Raw genomic sequence first — 17,273 nt, forward strand, 5'->3', positions numbered from 1 at the left:
CCGCCTTCATCTTCCGCAAAGCTTTCACTACCTCTTCTGTTTACCAAGCCATTCTCCCTCACCCTCTCACTTCGCACACCACCTCGACCAAAACACCCTATATCTGCCAATCTATCATCAAACACATTTAAGAAACCTTCAAAATACCCACTCCATCTCCTATTCACGTCACCACTACTTGTTATTACCAACCCCATTTGCCCTCTTCACCGGTTCCCATTTGTTCTCTTGTCTGACACACTTTATTTACCTCCTTCCAAAACATCTTTTTATCCTTCCTAAAATTTAATGATACTCTCTCACCCCAACTTTCATTTGCCCTCTTTTTCACCTCTTGCACATTTCTCTTGACCTCCTGCTGCTTTCTTTTATACATGTCCCAGTCATTTGCACTACTTCCCTGTAAAAATCATCCAAGCCCCTCTCTCTTCTCTTTCACTAACAATCTTACTTCTTCATCCCACAACTCACTCCCCTTTCTAATCTGCCCATCCCCACCTTTCTCATGACCATGTGCATACATATACATTTTTTTTTTTTCAAACTATTCGTCATTTCCCGTATTAGCAAGGTAGCGTTAAGAACAGAGGACTGGGCCTCTGAGGGAATATCCTCACCTGGCCCCCTTCTCTGTTCCTTCTTTTGGAAAATTAAAAAAAAAAAACAAGAGGGGAGGATTTCCAGCCCCCGCTCCCTCCCCTTTTAGTCACCTTCTACGATACGCAGGGAATACGTGGGAAGTATTCTTTCTCCCCTATCCCCATAAGTTGATATACATATCAACATATAAATATATACACATGTACATGTGTACTTGCTTGCCTTCATCCATTCCTGGCCCACATGAAACAGCAGTGCTACACCCTGCTTCAGCGAGGTAGCGCTAGGAAAATAGACAAAAAAGGTCTTGAGCTGTCATACGTAGTGCATTGAAACCACAGCTCCCTATCCACTTCCAGGCCCCACAGACCTTTCCATGATTTACCCCATATGTTTCACATGCCCTGGTTCACTTATCCTCAAATTTTCCTTCTTTACTCTGTATTCCTAATTCCAACTTCACTACTGTGGTTAAGTTATTCATTTCTTTATATTTATTTTGCTTTGTTGCTGTCTCCCACATTTGCGAGGTATGATGTTATCATCTATTACCAATCAGGACATATGATTTCACAACCATACGTCAGAGATGGGACAAGAATTCCATCATGTGATCTTCCCTGGACATTTATCACACAAAAAACTTTCTTTGAACCTCTAATTTTCTTTCCAGAAAGACTACTCTAAGTTGTCTAAAGATAACAGGGTGAAAAACCACCTTGAAACCAACCATGAATTTATAATACCCACTGTAACATGTTTTTCATTTACAAAACCAGCTAATACTGTGCCTAACTGCTAATATCAGAAAGATGAATGATAAGGAAATGAAATTTCATTCATCTTGGCATGAATCCTCAAAAAGAAATGAATGCTGTAACCGCAAAACTTCCATGCCATAACACATCCATCCAGGTGTTAGACTTCGTGCAAAAAGCTCCAAGCATTGTGGGTGTGGTCCCACATACTTCTTCAAGAGTTCTGTTGAGCATCAGATACATAAGATAAATCAAAACATTAGACTAGCATGAAGATATAGATTAAGTTTTCATCACAAAGTACGATAATTATATCTGTCAAGTTTATTCCAAGGAGAACCTTCCATTTTCTGGATAAGTGAATTTCAAGATACATGAACATACAAAATATACATACATTTCAAGTATTCTGGCAAATATAGAATTACTCTCTAATAAATATAACATCATTTACTGGCACTACATGCAGACATCCAGTCATATAAACTAGAAAGCAGTCATAAAAATCTTGCAATATCAAACTCGGTCCTAACACTTCTTATTTTTCCTGTTTGTTTTCTCTAATTCCCTTTCTCTTACTCAATCATGCCTTAGTTACATAACATTTCAATAATTTCATAAATAAAAGCTTCATTTATAAGTTCATGCAGAAGATAGGTGTTTTATATGCATGACAGAACTGATAGGGGATAAAGGAGAGAGAATTCTACCCTATTTCCTGCAAGTGTTGCAGTAATCAACTAAGAAGAGTTGAAGCAGGGGCTGGAAACCCTTCCCTTCTTGTAATTCAATTTCTAAAGGTGGAGATAAAGAAGGATAACCAAGTGAGGAGTGCTCATACTCCTTGAGGACTCAGGTTAAGGTGTCTATCAACTGTGGATGTAACCAAAATGAGGAAAAAGATATAAGCGGTATGTCTGAGGAAAGGAACCTGGATGTTCTAGCTCTTTGTGAAACAAAGCTTAAACGTAATGCATTGGGAATATCTTAGGGTCAATGTCAGAGTTAATGTAAGGGAAAGAGCTAGGGAAGGGGTACCACTACTACTGAAGCAGGAGCTCTTGGCTGATGTGGGTAAAAATGAAAACATTATGAGATGTGGGTAATTATCAGTGCTCAAGCATCCAGCCAAGAGAAAGGTGATGGAAAGAAGCTTGTGTTTTGGGAACAGATGAGTGAATGTGACAGCAGTTTTGATACAAGAGACTGGGTACTAATGATGATGGATTTAAGCATGAAAGTGAGTAATGTGGCAGATGAGGATATAACTAGGGGGAATGGGGTATTCAGTAGGGTGAATGGAAAAGGTGAAGAGCTTGTGGACTTGTTTGTTGAAAAAGAGCTGGTGAATGGGAATACCTGGTGTAAAAACAGGGACATACACAGGGGAGAAAAAATTCTTCCCACGTATTCCCTGCGTGTCGTAGAAGGCAACTAAAAGGGGAGGGAGTGGTCGGCTGGAAATCCTCCCCTCTCGTTTTTTTTCAATTTTCCAAAAGAGGGTTCAGAAAAGGGGGCCAGGTGAAGATATTCCCTTAAAGGCCCAGTCCTCTGTTCTTAACGCTACCTCGCTAACGCGGGAAATGGCGAATAGTATGAAAGAAAAACATAGTACACTTGGGTGAGCAGGAAAGGTGGTAAGTGGGCATTACTGGATTACATACCAACTAACAGGAATGCAAAACTGAGATTCTTGAATGTGAATATGATTAAAGGGGCAGCTGGTGGGATATCTGGTGGAGGTAAGGGTGAAGATTTTTGGAGGAGGAAATAATATAGGCAAGAAGTTGGTGAAAGTAAGTGAGCTTGGGAAGGAGGCTAGTGTGAAGAAATACTAGAAGAGACTGAATACAGCATAGCAAAATGTGAGAGTAAATGAAACTAGGGGAGTGAGTGAGGAATGGGTGGTATTCAAGAAAGCTGCGCTATCATGTGCAAAAAGTGTGTGTGGCATGTAGGAAGTGGGCAGGTGAGAAAGGGCAGTGAGTGGTGGGATGACAAAGTAAAGTTGCTAGTGAAAGAGAAAAGTGTGGTGTATGGGCAGTATTTACAGGGGTGAACTGAAAGTGATCAGGAGATGTACAAGAGAAAGTGGCAGAAAGTCAAGAGGAAGGTGCAGGGAATTCAGTCAATAAACATACAATCTCTCCTTGTCACACATAACACATGACAACACTTGACCCATACAACTAATTCTTTGTAGCCCTAAATTTTTCCTGTGGTGAGCACTACATGCTAGCCCTGCCTTTTGGCAAAATAGTAGGAGCAATAGATAGAAAAAGTAGGTAGGAACAATAGGTTGAAGAAGTAGGAACATTAGGTGGAAGCATTAGTTAGAAGTAATAGGTTTGAACATTTGCTACAAGTCAGTAGGAACATTAGGTAGGAGACTTTAAAAACAATGAACTAGAGTTACCCTCTGCCACTGGCCTGCTAAAGGTGAGGCATTAAAGGGAAAAAGGTGGCACTGGATTTCACCAGTTATAGATTTTAGCCACAGCCATCCCTTAAGGGAGGTCCCAAAGAGAACAGGTATCAAAGATACAGACAGACAGAAGGCATAGGGCCTGAAAAAGAAGACAAATGAGAATTGGGGTGAGCAAGTATCAGCAAACTTCAGAGAGAATAAGATAGTTTGGAAGGATATTTGATAGTATGAGAAAAACAAGGGAACAAATGATAACTTTGGTGAAGGTGGCAATGGGAAAAGTGGTAACAGGCAGTGATAAGGTGAAGAGGAGATGGAGTAAGTATCTTAAATGATTGTTGATTGTGTTTGATGATAGGGAAGCAGATGTAAGGTGTCTGGGTTAGGGAGGTACATGAAGTATGAGAGTCATGGCAAGTGGTTTGGTGAAGAGAAACGACATTACGTAAGACTCACCTAGATGAAAAAAAGCATGGCAGCTACAGTGAATGGTGCTGTACTTAAATTTCTTGAGAACAGGAGAGACTGCATTATTGAATGGTTTGGTCAGATTTTCAATGTGTGTATGGATCATGGTAAGGTGCCTTAGGATTGGTGGAATGTAAGTATAGTGCCACTGTATAAGGGCAAGGGATAAAGGTGAATGCTCAAATTAGGGAGGTATGAGTGTATCTGGAAAGTTGTACGGAAGAAAGGTGATGAAGAGGGTACTGGCATGCAGAAAGCATCAGATTGGGAAGGAACAATGAGGTTTCAGGAGTGGAAGAACATGTGTGGATCAGGTGTTTGCTTTGAAGAATGTGTATGAGGAATAATTACAGAATCAGAAGTTTTGCAAGTGGTATTTATGGATGTGGAAAGAGCATGATAAGGTTGACAGAGATACTTTGTGGAAGGTGTACAAATATAGGGCATGGGAGGAAAGCTATTAGGAGTGTGGAATATTATCAATAGAGTAAGGTGTGCGTATGGGCAAGGAGGTAGAGAGGAAGGTGAATAGTTCCAGGTGAACATGAATTTCTGGCATGGGTGTATGATGTCACTATGGCTGTTCACTTTGTTTATGGATGGGGTGACAAGGAGGTAAATGCAAGGTTCTTGGAGAAAGGGCTAGGTATGCAGTCTGTAGGAGGTAAAGGGGCTGGGGAATTGACCTAATTGTTGTTTGCTGATGACATGGCAATGAAGACAGGTTCAAGTGAAAAGCCAAAGGAGTCAGTGTCTGTTTTGGAGGGTGTGTGAAAGGAGAAACTCAAGAGTAAATGTGAATAAAAGCAAGGTTATTGGGTTCAAGAGTACAGAAAGACAGGTCAGTTTGGCTGTAAGTTTGAATGGAGAAAAACTGAGGAAGTGAAGCGTTTTAGACACCAGGAAGTACACATAGCAGTGAAATGAACCATAGAACAGGAGGTGAGTCATGGGGTGGGTGAAGGGGCAAAGGTGCCGGGAGCACTGACAAAAGGTCGCTATCTGAAAGGGCAAAAAAGGGCATGTCTGAAGGTATAGTAGTCCTAATAATATATATATATATATATATATATATATATATATATATATATATATATATATATATTTCTTTCTTTTCTTTCAAACTATTCGCCATTTCCCGCATTAGCGAGGTAGCGTTAAGAACAGAGGACTGGGCCTTGAGGGAATACCCTCACCTGGCCCAATTCTCTGTTCCTTCTTTTGGAAAATTAAAAAAAAAATGAGAGGGGAGGATTTCCAGCCCCCCGCTCCCTCCCCTTTTAGTCGCCTTCTACGACACGCAGGGAATACGTGGGAAGTATTCTTTCTCCCCTATCCCCAGGGATAATATATATATATATATTTTTTTTTTCATACTATTCGCCATTTCCCGCGATAGCGAGGTAGCGTTAAGAAGAGAGGACTGGGCCTTTGAGGGAATATCCTAACCTGGCCCTCTTCTCTGTTCCTTCTTTTGGGAAAAAAAAAAAAAAAAAAAAAAAAAAAAAAAAAAAAACGAGAGGGGAGGATTTCCAGCCCCCCGCTCCCTTCCCTTTTAGTCGCCTTCTACGACACGCAGGGAATACGTGGGAAGTATTCTTTCTCCCCTATCCCCAGGGATATATATATATATATATATATACATGCAAGGTATGGCCTATAGATGAGAATGTCTTCAGAAGTGTGTATGTGTTGGAAAATTAAATGTTTGAGGACAAGATGTAGGGTGAGGAGTGTTGACTGAATAAGTAACAGCAGGATAAGAGAAAGGGGAGGTTATATATAGAGTATGGTTAAGTAAGATGAAGAGTGTGTGCTAAAATGGTTTAAACATATGGAGAGAATGACAAAAAAGGGTATTTGTGTCAGAAATGGAGGGAACAAGAAGAAAGGGGAGACCAACCTGGAGCTGAAAGTATGGAGCGTACAAGATTTTGAGTGCCTGGAGCCTGAACATGCAAGCAGGTGACATGTATGGATGGGATACAGTACACAGGGGACAACATACTGTCAATGGACTGAACTACAACATATGGAGCAGCTGTTATAATTACAAGGCTGTGGCTTTGGTGCATTACACATGACAACTAGAGATTGGATGTGCGTGAATGAGGCCTTTTCTCAGTCTGTTCCTGAAGCTACCCTGCTAATGCTGCAAACAGTGAGTAAATAAGAAAGAAAAGAAGAATTAAAATCAATATTCAAAATCCTTAGGCAAATATTTTGATTTCACACATGATTATATACATATGCAAATCAAATTTTGAAGATTTTGCATCAAAACTCCTCTAAAAGTAGCAAACCTGTACTGAGACCAACAGAGAAAACCCTCTCAATGATGCCACAAAGCCTACCAACATGGGCCTACTATTCCATACTTTTCACTGTGAATGGGTCCTTTAACCAATATACCATCATGTGTAACTCTTAAATGTGTGCGATATCTTGATGGCTTCCTCCATCCCCATATAAGAGTTTCACAGTTTCACTACCTATCTTGTAGCAGACATCTGAAGCAAGCACTAAATACTGCTTCAGTTCAACTATGACCAGACACTCCTTTTCCAGGTAAGGATCAAATCTTAAGTAGGCAGTGTGTTTTACAAAGTAATGATCACTGTATAATCACCATCATAAATATTAATACAACAATCACTAACTAAAGATGTAAATCTAAAATTCTACTTTTATAATATCTTTTTTTCCACAGCAAAACATTATATAATCTAAAAAAAATTTAAGCAACCAAATTCTACAGTTTGATCAAGAACCATTACTTATGCAGAAACACAGGGAACCACATTGTGTAATCTCCTTAGTTTCAATGAAATACGGAATTCAATCTACAGCAATTACTATCAATAGTTAGATGGAACTTCTAAACACTGAAGCATGAATATGCATCTATACATCTCATGGCCAAAAATTCCCATGCAATTTTCCTATTGCCAATCAATGTACTAAAAAGAGTTTAGCTCTTTTAAGAATGACAAAACTCAAAGAAGTGCAGTGATGAAATTAGGAAAATGGTGAGGAGCAATGAGCAACAAGTCATAAACTTAACTGGTATTAGGTGAAGGATGAGAAACCATGTTCAATAATAGTAGATTTCCAAAGGATTATAGGTATAAAAATAACTTCTAATACTTATTTTGCTGTTGAATAAAGAGTCTCTACATCTGCTGATATCACCTTTAATCCCTTTCCCACAAAGTTGGGGATGATCAAATACAAACATGCACCTTTTTTGAGGGTTTATCTTGCAGAACTTAGTTCCCTAGCTCTAATCCAATACACTGGCTAAACGGCATGGGCATCCACTTTCCAAATAAGGGAAAGGAGCATCCCTGCCCTTTGCGAGCCTACAGGGTAGGGGATAGAAACCCCACATCTGCAAAATCAATTTTCATAAAAGGAGTATGCCCATATGCACTTCATCCACACTATGGAAATGAAAATGAAGTTAATAACAACAGACAGACAGATAACTGAATGATAAAAAAGGTTAAGAAATCATTAAGATGCTTGTAAGTGTTGCAAACTCCTGGTACACTTGGGAAAATATAATATAAATAAATGATTTATAAAAATGGGTAAGAGTTGCTTGCTAGAATGGCCTCCTCTAAAGTGTTCAAGTGAGACACTTGTAGAAAACCAAAACTGCAGTGAGTAACAGCACAGAAAGTGGGGCCAAAAGAAGTGAAAAGTAAGAGATAAGAAATCAAATGAAAAGAAAATGGAAAAGACTTGTTGAGAAAAGAATGGAAAGAACCATTCTTTAGTGAGATATATTAGAAGAGGTACAGCACAAACAAGATCAGTGTATCCTTCAAGAACAAAAGTAGCTTGTATGTGTAAGGGATATCGGTAACAAATAAGTACTGATGTACAGCAATTATAAAGACAGAGGGAATACCTTCACAGACCATCTTCTGCATAGAGAGAAAAGTCATGCAAGAGAGATATAGCATGTAGATAAAACCTTTATGACAGTCAGAGATTAGCCAAAAATGTAAATAATTCTTACCATAAAGAGGGGGCTTGTGTGAATGTATCCCACTTGGAACACTACAAAATACCAAAGAATCTGGGATGCTTTGAGACACTACCCCTTGACTGCACTTTTTTGCAAGGAAGACACGTTCATATGGTTGTTTACCATGAGTTATACCTTCTAGTGGTGTGACAGGTTCACCTGCTTTGGTCACCTGTGGAGTGGGTGGAAAGGTTAAGTTTCTTATTTCAATCACTGCTACTTATGTTTATCTAACACAATTCAAAGTATTGTCTATACGAGACATGCCCTAGAATTTCTTTTCATACTTGATCACCGTTTCCCATATCAACAAGGTAACGCTAGGAAACAGACTAACAAAGACACATCCACTCACATATATGTACATATATATACAGGAGGGTGAGAGGCAGGCAAGGAACAGAGTGAAGTGGAATGATGTGGTGTACTGGGATCAACATGCTGTCAATGGATTGAACCTGGGCATGTGAAACATCTGGGGATAGGGAGCTGTGGTTTTGGAGCATTACACATCACAGCTAGAGACTGAGTGTGAACGAGTATGGACTTTGTTTTCTTTGACTAGCATGACTAGCACTAACTCGCACGCGGGTGGGGGAGGGAGGTGCCATTTTATGTGTGGCAGAGTGGCGACGGGAATGCATGAAGGCAGCAAGTATAAATATGTACATGTGTACATTTTATTTCTTTTTTATTTGCTTTGTTGCTGTCTCCCGCATTTGCGAGGTAGCGCAAGGAAACAGACGAAAGAAATGGCCCAACCCACCCCCATACACATGTATATACATACACGTCCACACATGCAAATATACATACATGTGTACATATATATATTTATGTCTGTGTATGTATATGTATGTATACTGTGAAATGTATAGGTATGTATATGTGCGTGTGGGGGCGTTTATGTAAATACATGTGTATGTGGGTGGGATGGGCCATTCTTTCATCTGTTTTCTTGCGCTACCTCGCGAACGTGGGAGACAGCAACAAAGGATAATAATAATGAAAATAAATATATATATTCATTTATTTATTCATTTTGCTTTGTCGCTGTCTCCCGCGTTAGCAAGGCAGCGCAAGGGAACAGACGAAAGAATGGCCCAACCCACCCATATACACACGTATATACATACACATCCACACACGCAAAATATACATACGTATATATCTCAACGTATACATATATATACACACACAGACATGTACATATATACACATGCACATAGTTCATACTGTCTGCCTTTATTCATTCCCATCGCCACCACGCCACAAATGAAATAACAATCCCCTCCCCCCACATGTGCACGAGGTAGCGCTAGGAAAAGACAACAAAGGCCACATTCGTTCACACTCAGTCTATAGCTGTCATATATAATGCACTAAAACCACACCTCCCATTACACATCCAGGCCCTACAAAATTTCTATGGTTTACCCCAGATGCTCACATGCCCTGGTTCAATCCATTGACAGCACGTTGACCCCGGTATACCACATCGTTCCAATTCACTCCATTCCTTCCACGCCTTTCACCCCCCTGCATGTTCAGGCCCCGATGCTCGTGGCATGAGAAGCGTGGGAGGTGGGCAGATTAGAAAGGGTAGTGAGTGGTGGGATGAAGAAGTAAGATTATTAGTGAAAAAGAAGAGAGAGGCATTTGGACAATTTTTGCAGGAAAATAATGCAAATGAGAGGGAGACGTATAAAAGAAAGAGGCAGGAGGTTAAGAGAAAGGTGCAATAGGTGAAAAAGAGGGCAAATGAGAGTTGGGATGAGAGAGTATCATTAAATTTTAGGGGTAATAAAAAGATGTTTTGGAGGGAGGTAAATAAAGTGCTTAAGGTTTGTTGAATGTGTTTGATGATAGAGTGGCAGACATAGGGTGTTTTGGTCGAGGTGGTGTGCAAAGTGAGAGGGTTAGGGAGAATGATTTGGCAAACAGAGAAGAGGTAGTAAAAGCTTTGCTGAAGATGAAAGCTGGCAAGGCAGTGGGTTTGGATGGTACTGCAGTGGAATTTATTATTGGAATTTATTTATTAAAAAAGGGGGTGACTTTATTGTTGACTGGTTGGTAAGGTTATTCAATGTATGACTCATGGTGGGGTGCCTGAGGATTGGCGGAATGCTTGCATTGTGCCACTGTACAAAGGCAAAGGGGATAAAAGTGAGTGCTCAAATTACAGAGGTATAAGTTTGTTGAGTTTTCCAGGGAAATTATATAGGAGGGTATTGACATAGAGGGTAAAGGCATGTACAGAGCATCAGATTGGGGAAGAGCAGTGTGGTTTCAGAACTGGTAAAGGATGTGTGGATAAGGTGTTTGCTTTGAAGAATGTATGTGAGAAATACTTAGAAAAGCCAATGGATTTGTATGTAGCATTTATGGATCTGGAGAAGGCATATGATGGACATGATAAAGATGCTCTGTGGAAGGTAGTAAAAATATATGGTGTGGGAGGCAAGTTGTTTGAAGCAGTGAAAAGTTTTTATCGAGGATGTAAGGCATGTGTACGAGTGGGATGAGAGGAAAGTGATTGGTTTTCAGTGAATGCTGGTTTGTGGCATGGGTGCGTGATGTCTCCAAGGTTGTTTGATTTGTTTATGGATGGGGTTGTTAGGGAGGTTAATGCAAGAGTTTTGGAAAGAGGGGCAAGTATGCAGTCTGTTGTGGATGAGAGAGGTTGGGAAGTGAGTTAGTTGTTGTTCGCTGATGATACATCGCTGGAGGCTGATTCAGGTGAGAAACTGCAAAAGCTGGTGACTGAGTTTGGTAAAGTGTGTGAAAGAAGAAAGTGGAGAGTAAATGTGAATACGAGCAAGGTTATTAGGTACAGTAGGGTTGAGGGACAAGTCAATTGGGAGGTAAGTTTGAGTGGAGAAAAACTGGAGAAAGTGAATTGTTTTAGATATCTGGGAGTGGATTTGGCAGCGGATGGAACCATGGAAGCTGAAGTGAATCATAGGGTGGGGGAGGGGGCAAAAGTTTTGGGAGCATTGAAAAATGTACGGAAGTCGAGAGCGTTATCTTGGAAAGCAAAAATAGGTATGTTTGAAAGGAATACTGGTTCCAACAATGTTATATGGTTGCGAGGCGTGGGCTATAGATAGAGTTGTGCGGAGGAGGGTGGATGTGCTGAAAATGAGATGTTTGAGGACAATATGTGGTGTGAGGTGGTTTGATCGAGTAAGTAATGAAAGGGTAAGAGAGATGTGTGGAAATAAAAAGAGTGTGGCTGAGAGAGCAGAAGAGGGTGTTTTGAAATGGTTTGGTCACATGGAGAGAATGAGAGAAGGAAGATTGACATAGAGGATATGTGTCAGAGGTGGAGAGAATGAGAAGAGGGAGGCCAAATTGGAGGTGGAAAGATGGAGTGAAAAAGATTTTGAGTGATCGGGGCCTGAACATGCAGGAAGGTGAAAGGCGTGCTAGGAATAGAGTAAATTGGAACGATGTGGTATATCGGGGTCGACGTGCTGTCAATGGATTGAACCAGGGCATGTGAAGCATCTGGGGTAAGCCATGGAAAGTTTTGTGGGGCCTGGATGTAGAAAGGGAGCTGTGGTTTCGGTGCATTATACATGACAGCTAGAGACTGAGTGTGAAAGAATGTGGCCTTTGTTGTCTTTTCCTAGCGCTACCTTGCACTAACCTGCTTATTCTATGGACTCATCAGATAAGAAATTACACCCCTAAGACAAACACAAGTCATGCTATCTTGCTTATGCTCTAGACATCATCCATCATGACAACACTACAAACCTAGTTTCAACATATACTAAGGCCATTCATGCCCATGATACAACTACCATAAAAAAAGCGAGTATTTAACACTCAATTACCCAGCACTTTCTGCACATGGATGCACACACATCACACCATTATGACTTGTGGTCAGAACCGGTGGATGCTGTTTGCTTCCTGAGTGCTGCAAGAGCCTCATAAGGATAGAAGGAAGTCCTGGGTCAGGAAGGTAAGGTACTGTGGTTCTGGTACATGCATGCTGCATATGACAGATATAAAACGGATGTGAGCAAATGCAACTATTCTTCATCTGTTCATGGCACTATCTCGCTAAAGCGTAAACAGCGGACAAGCATGAAGAAAAAATATGATATAAGATGGTCCACGTGGGATATGTAAAATTACAGATGGAAAGAAAAACCATACACTGCATGATGAGCTTTGGTATGCAGAGAGAAATAATACCAATAAAAATCCCAAAGTCATCGATGTTAACCTAAATAAAGAGCATCCATGCCACCTGCCAGGGCCCATCCCCATCAACTTATCACCCCAACACCAACAGAAGAAAGAACACTACTTTTTATTTTTTTGTGTATCTTATTAAATAATTTTTTTTCCATTCTTATTTGTATTTCCTGTGCCACATTCTCCAGCTGTCATGTGCAATGCACTGAAATCACATCCTCCTATCCACAACCAGTCCCCACAGACCTTTCCATGGTTTCCCGAAGGTGCTTTACATGCCCTGGTTCAGTCTACTGACAGCACATTGCCCTTTGTATAACAAATCATTCCAAGTCACTCTTATCCAGTGCATACCATTTACCCTCCTGCACATTCAAACCCAGATCATTTAAAATCTTTTTCACTCCATCCTTTGATCTCTGAAGAGGATTTTTTTTCTATTTCTCATGCCAAAGAAATAAAAGAAACAATAAACTTTGGAGAGCACAAAGAAATGTTTTGTCAGGAGATGAATAATGTAAAGAGAACAAGGTAACAAACGGGAGTGACACTGACGAGAGCAAATGAGAGAGTGGTAACATGCAAAGAAGAGGAGAAGAACTGCATACTGAAGGAGTGCTGAATGTATTAGATTAGTGGATGTAGTGTGTTTGGGGATAAGGAAACATGCAGAATGAGTTATGGCAAATGAATCATCCTTCTGGGCAAAGAATTCAACTTGTGGTGGTAAATATACTTCGTTAACTGACTTTCACAGATACCAGCATATAACAGCAGATAGACAGCCATAGCACCAAAAGGGTTAAGCATCTGCAGTTAAAGAAAACATCATTTACCAGACTGGTAAATCCTAAAGAAGGGTAAGGTAGGTGCAGTAGGCAATATGGGTCTGGGTTGGTGACACAGAGCCAGTGAATCCCTAGAGAAAGTGCACAACTGCCAACTGTGGTCACTAATGGGTTAATAAGGCCTGCTCGTAGTTCCAGTGCTTCAATCTCTTTTGGGTTGCCATCTATGGTAACTCGAACTATGTAGAGTGAAGTTTATATCTACATGATGTGTAACAGTACACAGTTGTCCATTGCAAATGAAAGGATTAAAGTCTTATACATAATTTTTCAAGATCTCTAGGGAAAAAGACAAAATAAATGTGGGCATACTTTGCTACAATGACAGGTGCAATAAAATTCTATGAAAACTTTCACTTGAAATTTTGAAGAAAACATACCTTCAGCCAAAACCATGTTGCAACAAGTTTCACATCCCAGACATTTAGTCCTTCAAGGAATTCTTGTATTTGTGAAATACTGTTGGTGCACCAAACAACTAAAAGTGCTCCATCCTCAAGAAGATTACCCACTGGTAGCTGCAAGATGTCTTTAACACTCATCATGCCATAGCTGTAGAAAATAACACCAATGTTTATATAGAATGGTGGATATACACAAATATGTAGTACCCTCAATTCAACAATTTCTTCAACTCCATTTATGGTTAAAAAGTGAATCAATACTGGTGAATCTTAAAACAAAAAAGCTCAACAATTCATTATTATACAATTAAAAATATATGCCATTACTAAATTCTGAGCATGACTTAGTATTCAGATTAATCCCTCTGATCTTGCCTATGACAAAAGCGAAGAACACCACAAACTTCCAGCCCCTTTCAATTACGAACTGGAAATGCAGAGTGGGAGGGTTCAGATGAAAAACGGAGGTCATCACATTCAGGAATTCATGTTAGGTATTTCGTAATTTGGCCCAGACCCTTAACGGGGGAAAATGAAAAGGCCTAAACTGTATCACAATCAGCACAAACAGACCCTAACCAATCTTTGTGGTGTACACTAAGTCCCCTGCACAGAAGAATTAAGTGTTAATGTGAAGAAAGCAATACTTTGTAGCACGAGGTCAAGCAGATGAAGAACTGTATACACTTGGAGGAATTGAAGTAAAGATACAACAAACATAAAAATAAAGCTACAGAAGGTAAAGAAGTTTTGAGTCAAAGAGCTTCAAAATTGGGAGACTTGACATCCATGAAAAGAGCAACTGGTAGTCTTGCACTACAGTAAGCACAAACACCATTCTCGGAGCAGAAAAGACGGTAGATATCATAATACAGATAGGTTAATGCAGAGGAAAGGAAGCAAGTGGTTTCAGAGAAAAATAGGTCAGGAAAGGAGGTAGATAAGTGTTAAACATGAGAATGCAAATGTAGGAATAGATAGAGGAAGATACCCAGGTTTAGGAGCAGAGTTAGTAGAGGTAGGGTAAGTCATGGTTGCAAGATGATGATAAAGGGGACCATTAGGAACTAACTCTCCTTGACCAGCGTTACTGCTATGACTCTGCCAGAGAGACATGGTCTAGGTGTACTTCCTGTATGGTGTATTACTAAAATGGGGGAAACCCTTGAAATTAAGGGTAAAAATTCTTATGTGCAATAAATTGTGAAGAATTATGGGCAAGACAGAGACAAACTGTTAGCGGACTGAATGCTCATATGTGAGGCATGAAAAAAGACAGCAACCATACTGGTGGCTCACCATGTTGCCCCAAATAACCCTCCTAATGCCTTAAAGGATATACCAAAAGAGCTCTGAAATTTAGGAGTGGTGATCTACCACAGAAAATCTGCAGAAACCCATGGCCTACAAAGCCCTTGTGGACAAATGTTCATGCTATTCCCTTTATATTCTGGAGATGACAAATCATAATATTCATTTTGCAACATAAACAATTAATGTCAACTACTTTCCTATGATTACACAGATACCCTATCAAGGTCAAGGAGTAAGGTATCTGAGACGACACTGGGAATAACTGCTTTTGAGTAGATCCTGACATTATGAGTGAGTCCTCATGCACATCTCTTTTCCATCCTCTTACCATCAAATGCTTTTCTAAATTTCTATTTATAACCAGTTAGTCACTGCCATGACCTAAGACTGAAATGGGGTCATGATATCTTTCACTTCTGATACAGATCCTTGAGAAGGTGATTCTTAAACAGACTGAGTTTCAAGGTTTAGAAACTCTAGTAGTCCCAATGTGAAGAAAACAACTCCAAAGCAAGAGGCTACTGCAAATGTGTTAGTTTCCTCTTGTGATTCCTCAGAGTCTCCCAGAGATTATTCAACATCTAGCAAGGACCCCACACAAAATCTTGCTTTATAATCACCATTTTGAATTTTTTCATGTATAAGTTTAAAAGACTGTATGGGATATGATCTTCAAATAACATTTATATAATATCTACCCTTTCAGAGACAACATCACTCGGTTTGGAAATCTTTTCAAGTCCTCTCAGAGATTCTGAAGGATCAGTTTTAACAGAATCAGTATGTTTAGAGCAATTTCCCAGTATTTTTCTTAAATGTTTCGAGTTTTCCAGTCTTTTTCATGTTATAAATTGCCAGTAATGCAACCAGTTCAAAAAAAGTACTTTATATCAGATTTTAGTTGTCGTTCGTGAAACTTTCTAACCTAATGTGGAGTAAACTCTTGAGATCCTTTTGATTTTCCAAGGGAAACATGTGGCTTCCTTGTCTCAGTCTAAACGAGAGGCTTCTGAGGACCTGGATCTTTTACTATATGCTAGCTTTCAAGACAGTATGGATCAGCAACATCATCTCATAAATACCTTGTTCCTTACAGCTTTGGGATTAGGAAGAATGGCAAAATGCATGCAATGACTACACATACTAATTACCTGGTTTAATGATTATTTCTTATGTAGTGCTAAAATCTTTCCCTGCAGGATTACCATTCTGCTTGTCCTATTAAGACAAAAACTTACTTCCTCTCACAGAAAATTACTTACAAGAACTTTTTTTCCGGCTTGGTATATTTCTGGTTAGATAACAAAGTTGGTTCTTCTTTATTAATCATGGCAGTCTGCTTGATTCCATGATATAGGGATATCTGACTTTTGTAAGAAACCTCCCATTGCATGAGACTACCAAAGGGGTCTTTAGCAACTGGCAAACACCTTTGTTCCCCTTCTTAATGTGGTTTTGGCAATGCCTCTGTTTAAAGAGGTTGGCCCAAAATGGGATTCAACTGCCATTAAGTATATGTCCTTTCTTTAGCTTTCCTTTGTTTTTTCTCTCTTTAAGTCCCTCCTCCTTCATGTGGGTATGCTCTCAGATGTTCAAAGTGCTATGGCTATATATAAGAAATGTAGGTAATGAAGAATGAAAATTTTTCTTTCATATGAAGATCACATGAACATCCATCTATTTCCTCTTCCTTCTTACCTCTCTTTCATTTTCAAAAAACTACTTCGTGATTCTAGACAGCCAAAGGCCCAAGGCACAGACACCAACAGTCTGTGAATGAATATGGGTGAATGGTCACTTGACACTGCCTCACTTCACTGCAAAATGCTTCAGGCAAAGCCTTTCTACCCAGAGGTCATAATTCAAATCACCTGTCAACAGAACTCAAGAGTACTGTGACATGAAACATAGGTGAGTTAAAAATGAAAAACTGAGTCTTTCAGGGGAGGTATCTCACAAGCTGTAAGAGGGTCTCTAAGATCCCCAGGGGTCAGAGACCTCTAACCCCATATCTTCAGTTGCCATGAAAGCTCTTACTTGCTGCTAGCCAGGAACAAACAAAGCAATGGCCTCATTTGCTCACATCCACTCTCTGTCATGTATAATGCACCAAAGCAATATGGCCCCACAGACCCTGTGAATCACATCACCTGAATTCACTCTATCCTTGGATGTCTTGCACCTTCCTGCATGTTTAGGCCCAAA

General features: G+C 39.9%; 1 protein-coding gene across 6 annotated transcripts in view; it reads right to left on the reverse strand.

Annotated features, from left to right (window-relative positions):
• Positions 1–1,319: 1,319 nt before the first annotated feature.
• Mettl4 (Methyltransferase like 4) overlaps positions 1,320–17,273 on the reverse strand; it is a 100,798-nt gene continuing 84,844 nt past the window's right edge. For 5 of the 6 annotated variants that reach the window (XM_071659289.1, XM_071659287.1, XM_071659285.1 and 2 more), the window contains exons 6-8: positions 13,731–13,902; positions 8,282–8,462; positions 1,320–1,581 (exon numbers count right to left, since the gene is read on the reverse strand). In XM_071659289.1, coding sequence (XP_071515390.1) covers positions 1,436–1,581; positions 8,282–8,462; positions 13,731–13,902 — 499 coding nt within the window. In that variant the 3' untranslated portion in view covers positions 1,320–1,435. The remainder of the gene's footprint in view (positions 1,582–8,281; positions 8,463–13,730; positions 13,903–17,273) is intronic. The other variant, XM_071659290.1, reaches the window with a different exon arrangement.

The sequence above is a fragment of the Panulirus ornatus genome, chromosome 68 (genome assembly GCF_036320965.1).
Source record: "Panulirus ornatus isolate Po-2019 chromosome 68, ASM3632096v1, whole genome shotgun sequence".
Taxonomy (NCBI): Eukaryota; Metazoa; Arthropoda; class Malacostraca; order Decapoda; family Palinuridae; genus Panulirus; species Panulirus ornatus.